We start from the raw sequence: 17,521 nt of genomic DNA, 5'->3' as shown, positions 1-17,521 counted from the left end.
ATAAGGCTAAGCAAACAATCTAAACCATACACAAAACACAACTTACCATGGAATCACATTGAAGGCTTGAAGAGGATGTTTTAGGACCCTCATGCCACACACAATTGACTAACTCACATAATCAATTAAAGCTTACAATCCCAAACATCAACAACGGAAACCTAGTGAACCTGTACCTAGAACCGTAAGAGATCTGATGCCAAATTGAAACGACCTCACCCTTTTTAAATATATTAGTAAACTAAGGATCCCATACTCACTAACATCCTTACATCAATCAACATACAGCCATAAAATATGAAACAAAGGAATCTTAGTCTTAGGTCAGTCGTGGCCATGTACTCACCTTTCTAACAAAAGATTCTGACCAAAACATGATGAAAGTACACTCCTAGCAAGCTCCTAAGACCATCTTCATCGGGAGGGTCTGCAAAAATATCTAAAAAAAACAAAAAACAAAGCAAACCATCTAAACCATACACAAAACACAACTTACCGTGAAATCACATTGAAGACTCGAAGAGGATGTTTTAGGACCTCATGCCACATACAATTGAATAACTTACATAATCAATCAAAGCTTGCAATCCAAAACATCAACAACAGAAACCTAGTGAACCCGTACCTACAACCGTAAGGGCTCTAATATCAAATTGAAACGACCCGACCCATTTTTTTAATATATTATTAAACTAGTAATCCCATACTCACTAACATCCTAACCCCAATCAACATACAACCATAAAATAGGAAAACAAAGGAATCTCATGCTTAGATCAGCCATGGTCATGCACTCACCTTTCTAATAGAAGATTCTGACCAAAACTTGACAAAAGCATAGTCCTAGCAAGCTCCTAAGACCATCTCCATCGGGAGGGTCTGCATAAATATCTAAATAAAAATAATAATAAAGAAAGAAATAGCAGGAAGGAGAAAAGAATTAGGTTCTATTGTAAGACATTTGAGACACAGGATGAGAAAAAAGATTAACACATGTCCTTCTATTAGTGGTTCAACTGTATTAAAAAAATTATTGTGTCTGCCAATTGTGTGGGTTCAATGGCCAGTGCAGTTGCGGCCATGATTGACGTCTGCGTCCCCTACCCAAACCGCCACGCCCATGTCTGCGGCCCCTGTTGTTGTTGTTGTCATGGTAGCTAGAGTTGTCGCGGTAGCCAGAGTAGTCTCGAAAAAACCAGAGTTGTTGTCGTCACGGTGGTTGTTGTTGCGAGACCTGGAGTGTTATTGACCATTGGAGGACACATAGAGAATGCTTGGAGAGTGGTTGAGCCATTGTAAAGATGTCGAAGAAGAGGGAGAAAAACAGATGAAGTGAAAGGAAGAGAGAGGAACGAGAGAGAAAGAAGAAGAGGAACAAGAGAGAGATCGGGAAAAAGACTTTGGAGAGGGGGGCGGCTCTTTTGTGTTTTTAGGGTTTTTTTTTTAGAATAATGGCTCTGATACCATGTTACTCAATAATGTAAGTTCCCTTTGTATTCGTTGGTTGTGCGATATATATACAAGTATAGGAGAGTGTTCTCCAAGTATTAGTTGTACATAGATGGGAAGTGAATATTACATATTCCCTGATCTATCACTTAGAATATAATTAAACAATTAAAATATTTTTTTTGTTTTAAAGACATTTTAATGGATGTCACCGATAATAATGCTCTAACACGTCCACAGCTTCAGATCTCCACCCATAGAGGCAAATCATACCAAGAATAGGTAGAAATCTCAAGAATACTCAAACGAACTTCTCTTTCTCTCTGTTTTCTCTCTGCAATGGCAAACAACACTAAACCCCATGACCTAGGTCGACTTTCCGCTTAAATAACCTGGTTATAAGGTTTCACTTAAACCAAACAAAACCAAATCGACAATTTAAAACAATTCGGTCAAACCGAAAATTAGTGGTGTCGATCGAAACTCCTCCAAAATCACATAACTTAGTTTGCGAATGTTAAATTAACTAGATTGTTATAGACTAAAATTATTAAATGTTTTACTATACTCTCGATACATATTTTTATTGAACTGATATATAGACACATAAATCACAACAATTCACTATTTTAACTCCATACATATGCATTTAACACATAATAAGTAAACTTATCTGGATATTATATTATTTAGCGTGTTAACTAAATAGTTAAATACTAAAATTATAAAATGTTTTACCATGTCATTAATGAATATTATCTTCAATTTCGGACGAACAGTGTTCTAGATGTTAAACTAAACAGTGTCATTGATATGTTGAAGTAAAAAACATTTTTTGGTCAATGGTATTTCCGTGATTAATTGAAAAAAAAAGGAGATTTTTGGTTTGTGTTTTTCTTCTCTTTCCTAAATACTTAATTTTTAAATTATCAAAACTACAGATTTAATTAATGTATCATGGGCTAGACATGTGTGGGCTCTCTCAGGGTACCCTCTCCCGGAAAATGGTTTCGACTTGAACTCTATCTACCAAAATTTCCACTTGGTTTTGGAGCTTACCAAAAACTCTAAGATCCCTCTACATACCAGAAGAACCTTCCTCTGGATAATCTGATTACTCTGGAAAAATCGTAACAATCTCGTTTTTGAGGGTAAGACTTTCTTTGTCCCTGACTTGGTAAAGAGGATAAGCGAAGATGCAGGTGAATGGTTCTTGGCTCAGGAAGTGGACACCCATGAGGAGAATAGGATTCAGAAGGCGGATCAATCCACTTTAAAACGATTGAGGCCTCCTGAAAAACCTTGGCTCAAATGCAATATAGCCTCTTCTTGGGATAGAAAAAAAGTAACAAGTGGTGCAGCGTGGGTCTTGAGAAACTTGGAAAGTACAATCCTTCTTCATAGCAGAAGCTCTTTTGGCGGTATTAATTCGAAGGATGAAGCAGAGATTAGAAGCATCCTTTGGAATTTGGAAAGTATAAAGAGCTTAGGGGTTTGGAGAGTCGTTTTTGCAATGGAGCCAAAAGAATTAGTAGGTGCTGTTTTACGTCCTGATGCCTGGCCAAAATTTTAGGTGCAATCAGAACTTGATAACATCATTATTTTACTCATATTAGCTATAGTTTTCATATGCATTTAGGAAGAGTTTGATGAGATTTCTAGTATAAAAGGTCTATTATCAAGTATTTCAGGTTCCAAGAAGGTTTTATAGGTTATATAGCAATTTGGACCAAAAGACAAAGAAAACACGTTTTAGAAATGATTTAGAGCTTTACAGGTTACGGACAACTTTTGAAGAGCTTTCATAACTCCAAATATATCATGCTTGGTGTCTGTGGAAATCTGGAAGAGTCATATTTCTCCTCGAATTAGAATCAAGTCAATCCATTCATTCATCTGGAAGTTATGCCCGATTTACCGAGACGTGTTATAAACCGACATGAAGAGAACCAACCAGCCGATGGGCTTCTATTAAAGGCCTGACCAGCGACCATCACTGTGGCCCAGTCCAAGCCTCCTTCACGGTCTAGAAGCCTCTTTCGCCGCCCCTTGTTCTGCACTTAAGAAGAAAAGACGTTTCTGCCCTTACACAACCCTAACCCTAAACAAAACCCTATAAATACTCTTAAGACCTAGGGTTTTGGAGATTGCATCTTCTACTGCCTTTGGAGCTGCCCTAGCCACGACCAGAGAAGCTCTCTCTCTTGCTCGCCGTTCCATTGAAGCTTGAAGATTTGCCATCAATCTCTCTTTCTACTCTTTCTAGTTCTTTTATACTTACTTTGCTTTTGGGATCAAGTTACTTTTGTGACAAATAGAGAAGTTTCCTTTGAACTCCTTTTTGTTTATTGATTCACTTTTGATGCTATACTTTATAATATCAATGTTGTTTCTTTGCTTCATGAGGGAGTAGTTTACTTTGTGTGGTTTTATGGGGTGATTCAAGGGGAATTTATGGTTCGCTTCAATTATGTTGTTAGATCTTATTTTCGGTTTTATATTAGAGTTCTTTTGGGACATCTTTATCTTAATGCATGTGCTTGGATTGATCACCAAATGCTAATCTAGAGAATGGGAGCGCTAACCGCGTTATCCTACTTCTCCGAACTAGTGTTATACCGAAACCTCGCGTCGTAACCTGCGTAAGTTGAGTTGCGGAGTTTGGTGAATGTATCGAACTTGTTTTACTAGCTTGTTGACATGCGTCGTTGCCTGCGAAATTTGAGTAACGGAGTATGACCAAAACCCCAATCTCTTCTTTAGTCTTAGCCATAGTTCTTTCTCTTAAAATTCAATTTGTGCTTGCTATTACTCTCAGTGGGAACGATCCTAAAATACTACCCTGATTAACTGTGCACTTTCAGTCGTCGTGTAGTCTTTTCTAGTAAAAGATTTGGAGTGAAATTCTACACACATCAAAGCTTTTTGGCGCTGTTGCCGGGGAGTAACTAGCTGCCCATTGAATTTGATAAGAACTTTCGTCTAAGATACTTTGAATTTTTCAATTTAGTTTTTAATTTTCTTATTTTTCGATAACCTCTATTTTCGCTTTTAGTTTCTGTCTTTGGATTTTGTAGTGCATGACTAGGACTCAACCCTCCGGAACCGTATCTCCAATTCAAGACATTGATCGACTAGAACGTGAGCTTATGAAACTTCGAAAACAACAACTCATGGCCAAAGAAAGGAACCAGGACCAAGGTCTCCTTAACCTCGACCAACTGCTGATACCTCCTGCCCTCATAGAGCAAGGAGAACCGATTCTCGCACAAGGTGGAAACCCCAACCTTGAAGCCGCTGATCCACAACTCGACCCATTGGTTGGCCGAGACCATCAACAAGCTCCTTATGATGCTAATCCTTTAGGCGTGGGAGACAACCTCGATGTTCCTCCTCACCAGCCTCCTCTTGTCATTAATCCACCCCCACGAGACCTAGAAGGTCTAGGAAAGGGAGAAGCGGAGCTGCCAACCGCGAACTGTATTGCCAAAATAAGAGAAGAAGATGACCTTAAGGAGCCACCTGATTACATCAATGGAGAAAGATCCAAGAGAGCTTGTCTAAGGACAACCGACACTCATCCTTACGCTTGAGAAAGCGAACTAACGTCGAGCCAACGACGTTAAACAAGTGCGCTTCTTGGGAGGACCGAAGCTAGTAAGTATTTATTTTTAGGATTTATTTTCTTTTACTTTTAACATTTTTTGCATCTTAGTTTCAGGTTTTCATAAAAAAAAATAACAAAAAAAACATAGAAAATAGAAAACCAAAAAAGAAGGAAGAAGAAGGACCATGGATTGGCAATGCACACTATGACTATTGGCAAGTACCACCTACTGACCGGCCATGTTCAACGTGACCGAAGTACGCCGAAGGCAATGGATCATCACCGTCGTTGAGTGATCGATGCCGAGAGTCCCCACCAGCCATACCAACCGTAGCCAATGCCATGTCTTACGTACCGCCTCCGCGTACCATGTACTGCGTACCCTGCACCATGACCGACGTCCCATGTACCATGTCCTGCGTGCCATGTACCACGCCCACCGTACCAGCTGCTGCTGTCCGCGACCGTTCATCCGTGGACCACGAGACAAATCTGAACCACCACCATCCTACCACCAACCATCACCATTCTTTTATTTAGGTATGTTTTTATTATTTTTATTTTATCATTATTATTGATGGTTTTAGGTTTTCTTTCAAGGAGGATGCATTTAGAGATATATCAAACACAATTCGAATGAACTTAGCCTAGTTCATATTCGATGTCAAGCAACCAAAGGAAGTTACAACCGGTTAGTCACCACATCTTTATTTCCACAGCCGACTTCTAGACAAAATTTTTTGGGCAACCATTAAACGTCTTAGAGTCGACACAGCATCATTCCATCAAGGTGACATTGTTCTTAAACCCTACACTTTTTCTTATGATTTTTAATCCTCAACTCTTTCTTTTTTCCCACCGAGGACGGTGTGATTTAAGTCTGGGGGGAAAGATATTCCATCCTATATTAATGCTATTTTCTATTTTGTTGACTTGAGACATTTTTCCACTTTTTACATCAATAATCTTGACGTTTTTATCGAGTCACATTTTTTTTTATTGAGTCAAAACTAGTAGGGGATTATGATCTTATTCTAAAGGTTTATTTGATTTGGATTAACACTCTTATGACTCTTGATTATGCTTGACAACAGAACCAAAGTTTGGAAAGACTGTGAGCCGACTCAACAATCCCCCAATTCCCTATTCGATGGATATTCAGATGATCTAACGTTGTCTCTAATTTTTATAGGACCTAAACCGGACTTAATTTTCAAGCCCTGGGAATTGGTATACATTGTACTAGATCTCTACATTCAAGCCACACAAGATATTGCACTTCTTCAAAAGTATGTTTCCCTCTTTCTTCCCTTCAATACTCTAAAAAAAAAATTAAAAAAAAAAAGAATAAAAGATGAGATGATTTTAATTAGTTTAGAGGGGTAGGTAAATTACCTGTGACCTCATTATTCTACTCTTGAGTCAAATGATCACACAAAGCTTGGAAGCAAGGGGTAGGTAAATTACCGATGACCCCAGTATTTGCCTACACCTTTGATTAAAAAAAAGAGAAGAAAAAGTGAGAAAAGGGAGAGGAAAGGAATCATACGAAGAAAGTCTTGGCTTGAAGAGAGTCTGTAAACCATTGATCGATTTTCCCTTGGTAAGATTTCACTTTTTATTATTGCTTTAATTAATGTAAAGAGATGATAATGGAGATTCTAGAGACTCTAAAGAATTGTGGGATCAAGGAGCGTTGATGATTCTCATGGAGGATTACAAATGGAAGTTCCTAATGTCAATGCGAAGAAGAATGCAAAGAAAATATCCCGAAAGATAAGTGAATTCCCATTTTTCAAAACCTCTTTTCCATAATTTATTCTGATTATTTGTTTGAGGACAAGCAAAGTCTAAGTCTGGGGGAGTTGATAACTATAGTTTTACTCATATTAACTATAGTTTTCATATGCATTTAGGAAGAGTTTGATGAGGATTTCTAGTAGAAAAAGTCTATTATCAAGTATTTTAGGTTTTAAGAAGGTTTTATAGGTTTTATAGCAATTTGGACCAAAAGACAAAGAAAACACGTTTTAGGAAAGATTCAGAGCTTTACAGTACGGGCAACTTTTGAAGAGCTTCCAGAACTAAAAATATATCATGATTGGTGTCTATGGAAATCTGGAAGAGTCAATCTTTCTCCTCGAAGTGGAATCAAGTCAATCTATTCATTCATCCGGAAGTTATGCCCGATTTACCGAGACGTGTTATAAACCAACGTGAAGAGAACCAAACAGCGGATGGGCTTCTATTCAAGGCTTGACCAGCGACCATCACTGCGGCCCAGTCCAAGCCTCCTTCACGGTCTAGAAGCCTCTTTCGCCGCCCCTTGTCCTGCACTTAAGAAGAAAAGACGTTTCTGCCCTTATACAACCCTAACCCTAAACAAAACCCTATAAATACTTTTAAGACCTAGGGTTTTGGAGAGTGCATCTTCTACAGCCTTTGGAGCCGCTCTAGCCACGACTAGAGAAGCTCTCTCTCTTGCTCGTCGTTCCATTGAAGCTTGAAGATCTGCCATCAATCTCTTTTTTTACTCTTTCTAGTTCTTTCATACTTACTTTGCATGTCCGACCCGTTCATAAGGCAAGTGAAGAATTCGCTTTAGGCCACATATTAAAACCAAAATAGTAAGGCTATATTCTAAAAGTTTTCAATGGTCTACTGGCAATAATACAGACGTAGAGAACTTCAACATTTCTCACACAGGTTCGATTCCTTTATTCATTTTGTTTATGTAAAGTGTTTGAGTCATTAATCATTTTGTTTTATTTTTTTCCTTTATTTTATACAACATTGTCTCTTAGTGACCATTCTTATATTTTTTTTCTTCTCCATTTTTTTGTTAATCACCTTTTTTACCTTTAATTTTTATTTAGAAATGATGATAACTGAAAAAAAAAAAATGATGATAACAAAAACACTAACTAATATTGTTGACAACAAAGGAAACCGATATCAAAAATGTAAAATTATTTAAACTAACATTATATGTACTCGAACTAGTTAAACTTTTTACTAAAATAATAATATATAAACTAAAAATAGTGCAAAACAAAATAATTTTAAAAATATAATATATATTTAAAATTAGAAAATCATTTTATTATAAAATATGCTTTAGGCCACATAAGTTCTAAGACCGGCATGTTACTTTGCTTTTGGGATCAAGTTACTTTTGTGACAAATAGAGAAGTTTCCTTTGAACCCCCTTTTGTTTATTGATTCACTTTTGATGCTATACTTTATAATATCAATGTCGTTTCTTTGCATCATAAGCGAGTAGTTTACTTTGTTGGGTTTTATGGGGTGATTCAAGGGGAATTTATGGTTCGCTTCAATTAGGTTGTTAGATCTTATTTTCGGTTTTATATTAGAGTTCTTTTGGGACATCTCTATCTTAACGCATGTGCTTGGATTGATCACCAAGTGCTGATCTAGAGAACGGGAGCGCTAACCGCGTTATCCTACTTCTCCGAACTAGTGTTATACCGAAACCTCGCGTCGTAACCTGCGTAAGTTGAGTTGCGCAGTTTGCTGAATGTATCGAACTTGTTTTACTAGCTGGTTGACATGCATCATTGCCTGCGAAAGTTGAGTAACAGAGTATGAACTATGAGAATAACTTGTTAGTTCATTAGTGTTTCGTAGTTGAGAACCTAGACCGAAATTAGTATTTATTTGTTAGATCTTGACACTTAATATTGCTTAGAACCATGAAAACCCTAAGATGTTAATATTGCTTAGAACCATGAAAACCCTAAGATGACTCTCAAAACCCCCAACGCCTTAGTCTTATAGTTTTAAACCATTTTTATTTATTTGCAATAGATATTAGGAAAACCAAAACCCCAATCTCTTCTTTAGTCTTAGCCATAGTTCTTTCTCTTAAAATTCAATTTGTGCTTGCTATTACTCTATGTGAGGTCGATCCTAAAATACTACACTGATTAACTGTGCACTTTCAGTCGTTGTGTAGTCTCCAGGTAAAAGATTTGGAGTGAAATTCTACACACATTAGAACTCTTACTTTAGGCTTTAGCTCTTATTCCAGCTTTAAAGATAGTAGTGGAAGAAAGGAAAGCTAACGTTGGAGTTTCACTTATAGCAAAAAGTGTCATCCGGGATGATCGATCGCAATCGTACATAACTCAAGGCTATCCTTTTTGGTTATAGGCGATTTTTGAAGCCGATAAAATCTTAATATGATTAACTATATTGTATTATGATTGTTTTGATCCCTTGTTTTGTGTCAGACGCTTGTTCTCAAATGAAAAAAAAAAAAAAAAAAAATGTATCATTGATGGGTGCAGATTAATATCACCCTACGTGGAATCCGCGGTCTTTTAAAGGATTTGTTTATGACAAGCAAGTTGAGCTTTCGCGGAAACGTGTGGGTCTCGTCTATGGCGTGCATTCTTTTTTCTTCAACCGAGTAAATTAAGTTTTGTTTTCTTTCTTTTTCTTTGTAACAACTGAACTTTACTAAACTGTTTGAATATTAAAAAATAATAATTGAAAAGTATAGTTAAGAAAAACGTAAAAAACATTTTTTATTCTACAAATACGAAATGTATAACTACTAAACTAAACTAAGATCCGCGCTAAAGCACGGATTGAAATTTATTTTATTTATATTGTAATTTTTATATAAAATATAAATTATATGATTATTTTTAAAAAATTTTTGGATAAAACATTATACAATAAAATCATATGCTAAAGCGAAAACTCTCGTCCTTCTTCTTAGTTACCCGAATTGAATTTAATTTATATTTGTTTTTAAAAATTCAACGTATGGTATATCCGGAAATAAAACTATTTTTTAATTATAATAAATAATATGATAATTTATTTGTTTCACAAAATAGACTCATATATAAAAATGAGAGGTGAAGTATAATGATAATTAACAAATTAATATGTTAAATTTGATATCAAATGATTTTATTTGATGAATAATTTAATAAAGGAAATTAATATGGTAAGTTAGATGATATAATTCATTAGAATATTATCTTTAAGATTTTCGGTATAACCTATTTGTAACCAATTAATATATCAATTAATGTATAACCTATTTGTAACCAACTTATTAAATTATATAGTCTACAAAACAATGTTGTGTACTTCCGTTTTATTATAAAGGGGATTTATAATTTATGTAAACAATAAATAAATCTATTAAATATTTTTTCATTTGTTTGCAAAAGTAAAGTTCTCAAGTTTCATGCTGTTTTTCTATCTTCTTTACAGATATCTAATACATTTTATTATATTTTTTTAATGTAAATAAAAAGATTAAGAAATATGAAATGGATTCATATTTAATATTGTATAATTTGTTATATGTCTCTAAAATAGATTCTTAGTGAGTTTTTAATAACTTAATAAAATTAATAAACTCTATATATTAACATTGAATAGAATGACACTTGTCAAAAAAAATATGAAAAACATACTTTATTATATAAAGATTTCATAAACCAACACTTAAAGTTACAATCCAAATTTACAAACAATAGAGAAAAAACACACACACACGTAGCCACACAACGGTAACAAAAAAAAAAAAAAAAAAAAAAAAAAAAAAAAAAAAACACTTCAAAAAAAATTCCGAAATTCAAAATCCTCTTGCTCCCTTATCATCGAATAACGTTGGCATAGTTGCTGAACAGTTATTATGCGGACTGTTAATTATGGAGTCATCAGTTGTATCCTTTCGAACTCTGTGAACTCAGAATCGACTGCACATACACATGTTTCGATCAAACGGTTAGAGTCTTAGAGATTTCGAGCTTGTTTTGTAAACAATGATAATAACAACTAATGTATGACTATAACTTACTAGTAAAAAAAAGAAAAAACTTACTAGTAAGTGAGCGCAACAAAAGGTATTCAAACCGATCTAAAGTTTTTTTCTTTTTTTCTATTGGATTGAAAGCAGATCCAAAACTTAGACCTGTTTAAATCATCCTAAACATATTTTAATAGAAATAAAACATTTTTAAAGAAAATAAAAACTAAAACTCCAAGTTACGCAACCCAAAAAACTCAAAATTAATATTGACTTGGCCCTTGGCCGAATAAAGTTAACACCATACCATAGTGTTACGTTTCGCTTAATTAAGTTAGGTTTAATTCGGCGAAGACAACACACTAATCCAATGTTTAAGCGATTAATGTGTCTAAATATATACCTTGACTTTAGGATAAGGGAAGCTAGTTTTAACACCACCTCTGCTTCCAAAACTGAACTTTGATTTTTTGTCACTAGGTTTTAAGATCTGAAATGAGCAGGTCAAATCATCATCCACACTCATCATCGCACCTGCATTGTCGAACTCCCCACAGTAATTCGGTGCAGAGAATATCGTCACGAGCTGCTTATTCGCAAAGAACTCGAATCCGTCTTCAACAACCTGTCACAAAATCCTTACGTGAGTCAAAAGCAAACACATAGAGAAAGTGTTTCTTTGGGCACAAGGAACACTAAACAAACCTGGTGAGCTCTACAAATTAGGTCAAGATCGAGCCTTTTCAGAAACCCCGAAACTGTATCCGATCCAAAAGTGTAAGAGACTCCGCGATCATTAGGCCCCCAACCTCTGACATCTTTGTCAGGATCAGACCACAACAGATCACAGAGTAAACCGCGATCAGGAATGTCCGTGGGACGACGAAGATCCCTAATCTGTCTCAAGCTAAGAAGCTCCGGGGAGAGCCCGCCGTGCATACAGAGAATCCGGTCATCGATGAGTGCAGCGACCGGAAGACAGTTGAAGCAATCGGTGAAGATTCGCCAAATCTTGACACTGAATCTGCGTTTACACTCGTCGTAAAAGCCGTAAATGCGATTGATTGAGGCACTTTCATGGTTTCCTCTAAGAAGGAAGAAGTTTTCAGGGAATTTGATCTTGTAAGCGAGTAAAAGACAAATCGTTTCGAGGCTTTGCTTGCCGCGGTCTACGTAATCTCCAAGAAACAAGTAGTTTGAACGAGGAGGGTATCCTCCGTATTCGAATAGTCTTAAGAGATCCGGATATTGTCCATGAATGTCCCCTGTTTTGTTTTTGTTTAACCAAAAGATAACATAAGAACAACGCAATCTCAGAGAAGAAACCAGAGAGAAACAAAGAGAAGCCTACCGCAGATTTTGACAGGAGCTTCGAGTTCCAAGAGATTTGGCTGTCTCATAAAGATATCCCTAGAGACAAAACAGAGCTGTTTAATCTCTGTTTCAGACAACTGAACAGTCTTTCCTGGTTTCTCTCTAACTTCAAGCAATCTATTGATCACCGAGTTTAAAGTACCAGCATCCATTGATAAACCCTCAAGAAACAGATTAACAATGAGAGGAAACAACAACGACGAGAGAGTCTCTATAAGGTTTAAATTAAACTCAAGCTATTGACAATATATGAAATAGATTAAAATAAGTTTGGAGCTTTTTATGTTCCTTTATGCTCTTAGAGAAAAAGAACGGTGATTGTCAAATTGAAGAAGGGGCTTTATAAAGCCGCGTTCAAGAATATATTCTTCTTACCTTTTTAGCAACAGGTATGTGTTCAGACTTACCTACATTGTTCTAACTTCAACTACATCATGTAATAATCAGATGCTAACTAATTTAGAAACATTTTTTTCATGTCTTTTGTTAAGCTTTACATGGTTTTAATCCATTCAACTACGTTATGGTTTGAAGTCAAGATCTTTCGACGGGTAACTCAGAGTGCGGAAAACGATTCTTTCTTCGTCATAGTATCAATGTTTTTGGATTTGCTCGCATCATATCATCAAAGCAACTTGACTAATGTACAAGAACATATTCGTTATGAAACTACAGGATGTGAGAGGACACCACAAGGAATAACGAGGAAAGAGAGAGAGAGATTGGAGAATAATAGTTTTGCTTTTGCCCATTAATTCTATTAGAAACCAAAAAAGGAGAAAAGAAAGATTCCAAAGTTAGGAGGAAACAAAGAGTGATGCCTCCTCTAACTACTTCTAGATCGTTTCGTTTTCTTAGCTGTATTTTAGACATAGTAATTCGAAAGTAGAACAAGATTCATTCATGGACTCACATGACTCCATAAAAAAATTAAGGAAAAAAAAAAAATCTTCTTAGTTATAAGCATTAAAATTTGTGCATGTTTATCTCAGTCATAAACAGCAAGCTTCTTATACTCTTCACCTTTAATGGCTAACCACATGAGATCTTCAGAATTCATGATCCCACCTTCTTCAAGAAACAGAGTCAGTAGATTTTTCGAAAACCCGCTAACCATAGCCACTCCTTTCTGCTTAGCCACCACAGGTGTAGCCGACGAGTCTCTTAAGTTCCAAAATACAATTTCCGGAACATTCTGAAAACCGTTCTCCTTATACTTCCTCTGAACCACCTCATAATCTGTCTCCCATTTCTCCTTGGACTGTTTCTTCAAATATCTGTTTCGTGTTGCATCATCAAACTCCATGTCACTGAACACAAACAACCGCTTAATCATCTGATCATCCGTTAAGTTATTCTTGACTGCAACCTCCAGAATCCGATCAAACACCTTCTGGAAATCCGTGTTCATTCCCCAATCCATTTGTCTAACAAACTCAGTCTTTTCCATCAGAGTCGAACCCTTGACAATGTGAAGCTGCGGGTTTTCGCTAAAGGTAATAACTTTCCCTTTCCAGGGCTCTTCATTAAGTTCTGAAACCAGTAGTCCAAGCGCCACACAAACCTCCATAGGTGTACCAGTCATGCTTCCCGAGACATCGCAAACCGCTAGTGAACTCTTCAGCTTCCCTTTCTTGGCAAGATCATCCACCATCCTCGTCCATTGAAGCTCTGCAACTTCTGCGCCAACTTCACTATCCTCCAGCTGCTTGATTATCTGATGAGGAAGCAACGCACCAGCCGCAATCTTCTCCTTCCCTGATTTCACATCCTCCAGAAACTTACTAAACCTCTCACTGTCATGTTCCACAAAGACCTTCTTGTAATTCTTCATAGCCACAGAAGCAACTCTCTTATACTTCAACAAATCCCATCCGTTTGCACTCATAGACAACTCAGGCAACTCGAGCGCTTTATGCAATGGCACAAGAACCTCTTTCCTCAACCGATCCCTAATCCTATAAGCATAATGTGCTTCTTCGATCCCTTCATAGTCATCTCTAGGGAACATCCTTCTAGCAATTGCCTCACATATCAAAGTAGTCTTATCATACGAAGAATCAACCGAAGGACACCACTTCGAAGCTAAACCAATCTTATTCAGCTCAGTCGAATTCAAATACTTCAAATCCGATTTCAACAAATCGGAAAACAAATCAGCAATTCCATCAAAGAGTAATCTGTAGTTAGCATCAGAGTTATACCTCTCTAAAGCTTTCTTTGCCTTCTCAAACTCCCTCTGTTTCTTTAAAGCCCTAGCCTTTACTTTGTCGACAGGACCACTAATCTCCTCTGCAGTTTCCAAAACACGATCTTCCAGTTCACTGCAAATCTCTGAGCGTATCTTCTTCCGCTAGAATGGCTTCTGAACAGTCTTCCTCCAAACCCGAGTGTGTCCTCTGTCTATCTGCTGACCTTCCAAGATCCGATACAGAATCTCAGGCAAATCTTTGAAATACCCAAAACCAACAAGAGCAGGGAGATTCAAAGCTAGGGTTTTGGGGTGACTCTTGTAAAGCCAAAACGCAGCTGTGTAAAACCCTTCTTTATCTGATTTCCCCGTTCCTCTAACTCCTCTGAGATTGCAGACGAGCTTCAACGTAGTCAAAGGATCGTGAGACCAAGAAACCGCAAGCCTTTGGACTAGATCTTCTGGAGAAGTGTTGGGAACTACGTGGAAGAAAAAATCGAGACATGGGTTCCCGGAGGAGAGAAACGTGGGCGAGAAGTTTTCTGTTAAACCCTTTGGTGGTTCTTCGAGGTTTAGCGTAGCGGTCAAGTTGTGGTCATCGGAAACAGGGTTTTTTGGTGAACTGATGGTAGCTGGTTTGTGGGTTGGTGTCTCAACGGTGGCGACGGAAGGTGGGCCAAGAAGGGTCGCAGTGGAAGAAGTCATTGAAAGAGAGAGAGAATTGGTTATTGTTTCGGACGCTTTGACAAGGGTTTCTCAAGGGATTTGTGTCATTTAAATGGTAAAAGTATTTATAGGTAGAAGAGAAACCCTAGGACAATAAACTAAAAATTATTCAGCTTGGAGAACAAGTAACTTCGAAATTTGATGCACCTTAATATTTAATATTTTAATAAATACAAGAAAAACAAAACTCCAAAAATTTTAAGTATTTTATGTATTTCAATCATAAATTTGAAGCTTAGGCATGTCGTTTTTGGTAGGGTACACGTCCCGTGCCCAGCCCTAGTTTTTTACAACTAAAATAGATTGTTTTTTTTTTAATATACAGTAATATGGTTTGAAGGGTGATAAGATCTTGGTAACTTTTCTTTAATTTTGGGGGAAAAGAAAAAAATATTAATAATTTTAAAAATTATATTTTTTGAATTTAAAAAATAAAATGGTAATGAAATGAAATATTCATAATATATATATATATATATATATATATTCAGTCAAACTAAAATTAATGCTACATCACTTATAAACTATTTTATTATATAAAGTTAGATTTTGAAAGTTAGACATTAATAGGATTTTGACACGTGTCAAGTTATTAATCTGAGATTTTGACATTTGTAAAAATTAATATTTAATAGGAGGGATTTCAGATGATGATAAAAACATAAAATTGTTTAAAACAATATTAATAATATAAAAATGTAATTATAAGAAATCACAAAAATTGAACAGTATTTTAGAAAATAATTATAAGGAGATTATATATTTCGTGAAATTCAAAATTATAACATTATTTATTTTTAATTTTTAATTTTAAGTTATTATTTCAACAAAAAAAAAATAGATGGTAAGTGTAGGATGATTTTGCGCTTGCGTTTGATCCCTATATTTATAGGTAATAAGTAGATTAGTGATTAGGTTAAACTGGAGGAATATTTAGACTTTGCATGCAAGCATAAAATCTTGGATACGATCAAGAGAAGATGATTTTTCGCTCAATTATAAATAAATGATGATTGAATTAAGGTAAATTTAGAATATATGATACTAACAATAAAAGATGTTAGTAATTGGCCTAACTCACTCCCAAAAGCTAGCTCAAGAGAGAAGGGTTGCCACACACTATATATATTGCCGAAGTATCACAAACCCAATCGATGTGGGACAATATTCTAATGCATCCCCCTCACGTTTAGGGTTGGACATCTGTAGCATGAAGTTTGTGGGACTGGATATTTACGGGATGGTCCACAATCGAGAATTGAGCCTAGGCTCTGATATCATATTAGTAACGAGACTAACTAACTACCAAAAGCTAGTTCAAGAGAGGAAGGTTGCCACACACTATATGTATGTCCAAAGAATCACAAACCAAACAGATATGGGACAATATTCTAATCAAAGATTTTGGGAGATTATGTTGCGATAATTTAGAAAACGAATTATTGAAATTTGAAAGCATATTTGGTAAGCTGAAGATGTTACCGACTAAAATTTAGAAGATATGTTTTTTTTTTCTTTCATTAACGTTTTTGTTATTTGAAAACATTGGATCAGGTGTGTAATCTTAGTTCAAAACGAAGTTTAGTTAACAAATAAACCTAAAGAGTATGTGACCTCTTTCAGCCCAATAACGAATCGAAGTTTTGGCAAAAATTGAATCTCGGAACTCCACTGGACAAACGGATAAACGCGGGGATCTAATGGGTAGTGAGTTGGATAATTGGTTTTGATTTTGTTTATCTCCAAATTGCCCTTTTTATTTTAATAACTATTTTCCTTTTGACATAATTGAGTGGCAATATCTGTAATTATAAACAACATTTTGGACATTTTTACAAACATACTCTTGGAACTTTAAATCCATTACTATTAAGTATTAACTAGGATTTAACCCGCGGTACACCGCGGGATAATATTTATATTTTAAATTTTCAGAGAAATATTAGTATTCTATGATAGATTTGTTTAAACAAAGTACTATTGTGGTTGTAGTTGTAAAAGTTTGCATAAACATGTTATCAATTGTTTGGAATGATTAATCTAATAATTGAAAATTGTTGTGTTTATGAAAGTCCTATGAATGATTGCCGCGTAGTATATACGTAGCTAAGTACTGAGTATATATGTAACTAAGTACTGATATTACATATATGTTCAATATTTTTTTTTTCAGAATCTTAATAATTGTAAAAATCATATACATAATTTGAAACGTACAACATATAATTAAAAGGTATAATTTCAATTCAAATCTATTTCACTAAAGTTACTCACATAGATTCATATAAATTTAAATTATGAAATGTTGCAACAAATATATATGATTTTTCTTTTTGTTTTTGTCAAACATATGAAAAAATTAGGCTCTTTTGTGTTTATG

General features: G+C 35.6%; 3 protein-coding genes across 4 annotated transcripts; all 3 read right to left on the bottom strand.

Moving 5' to 3' along the window:
• Positions 1–10,498: 10,498 nt before the first annotated feature.
• On the bottom strand, positions 10,499–12,993 carry LOC104725118 (serine/threonine-protein phosphatase PP1 isozyme 7-like). 2 transcript variants are annotated; one of them, XR_015573168.1, is made up of 5 exons: positions 12,202–12,993; positions 11,556–12,115; positions 11,254–11,475; positions 10,926–11,015; positions 10,499–10,800 (listed from the first exon to the last, which is right to left on the bottom strand). XR_015573168.1 is itself a non-coding variant. In XM_010443722.3 (4 exons), exons 1-4 carry the CDS (start codon positions 12,374–12,376, stop codon positions 10,762–10,764), a joined length of 996 nt encoding a protein of 331 aa, XP_010442024.1. In that variant the 5' UTR covers positions 12,377–12,993; the 3' UTR covers positions 10,499–10,761. The 2 variants fall into 2 exon arrangements, 1 of the variants encoding a protein (XP_010442024.1); XM_010443722.3 differs by lacking the exon at positions 10,926–11,015.
• A 216-nt stretch (positions 12,994–13,209) lies between these two features.
• LOC147934881 (uncharacterized) lies at positions 13,210–14,235 on the bottom strand. The gene has a single exon (XM_087476608.1). It carries the CDS (start codon positions 14,233–14,235, stop codon positions 13,213–13,215), a length of 1,023 nt encoding a protein of 340 aa, XP_087332734.1. The 3' UTR covers positions 13,210–13,212.
• LOC104725117 (uncharacterized) lies at positions 13,210–15,120 on the bottom strand. Its single transcript, XM_087476609.1, has one exon. The coding sequence runs from the start codon at positions 15,118–15,120 to the stop codon at positions 14,578–14,580; it is 543 nt and encodes a 180-aa protein (XP_087332735.1). The 3' UTR covers positions 13,210–14,577.
• Positions 15,121–17,521: the final 2,401 nt, after the last annotated feature.

This window comes from Camelina sativa, chromosome 11 (genome assembly GCF_030686135.1).
Source record: "Camelina sativa cultivar CO46 ecotype springtype chromosome 11, ASM3068613v1".
Lineage (NCBI taxonomy): Eukaryota > Viridiplantae > Streptophyta > Magnoliopsida > Brassicales > Brassicaceae > Camelina > Camelina sativa.
Note: the sequence above shows the minus strand (reverse complement) of the source record. Positions and strands in the feature narration are given on the sequence as shown.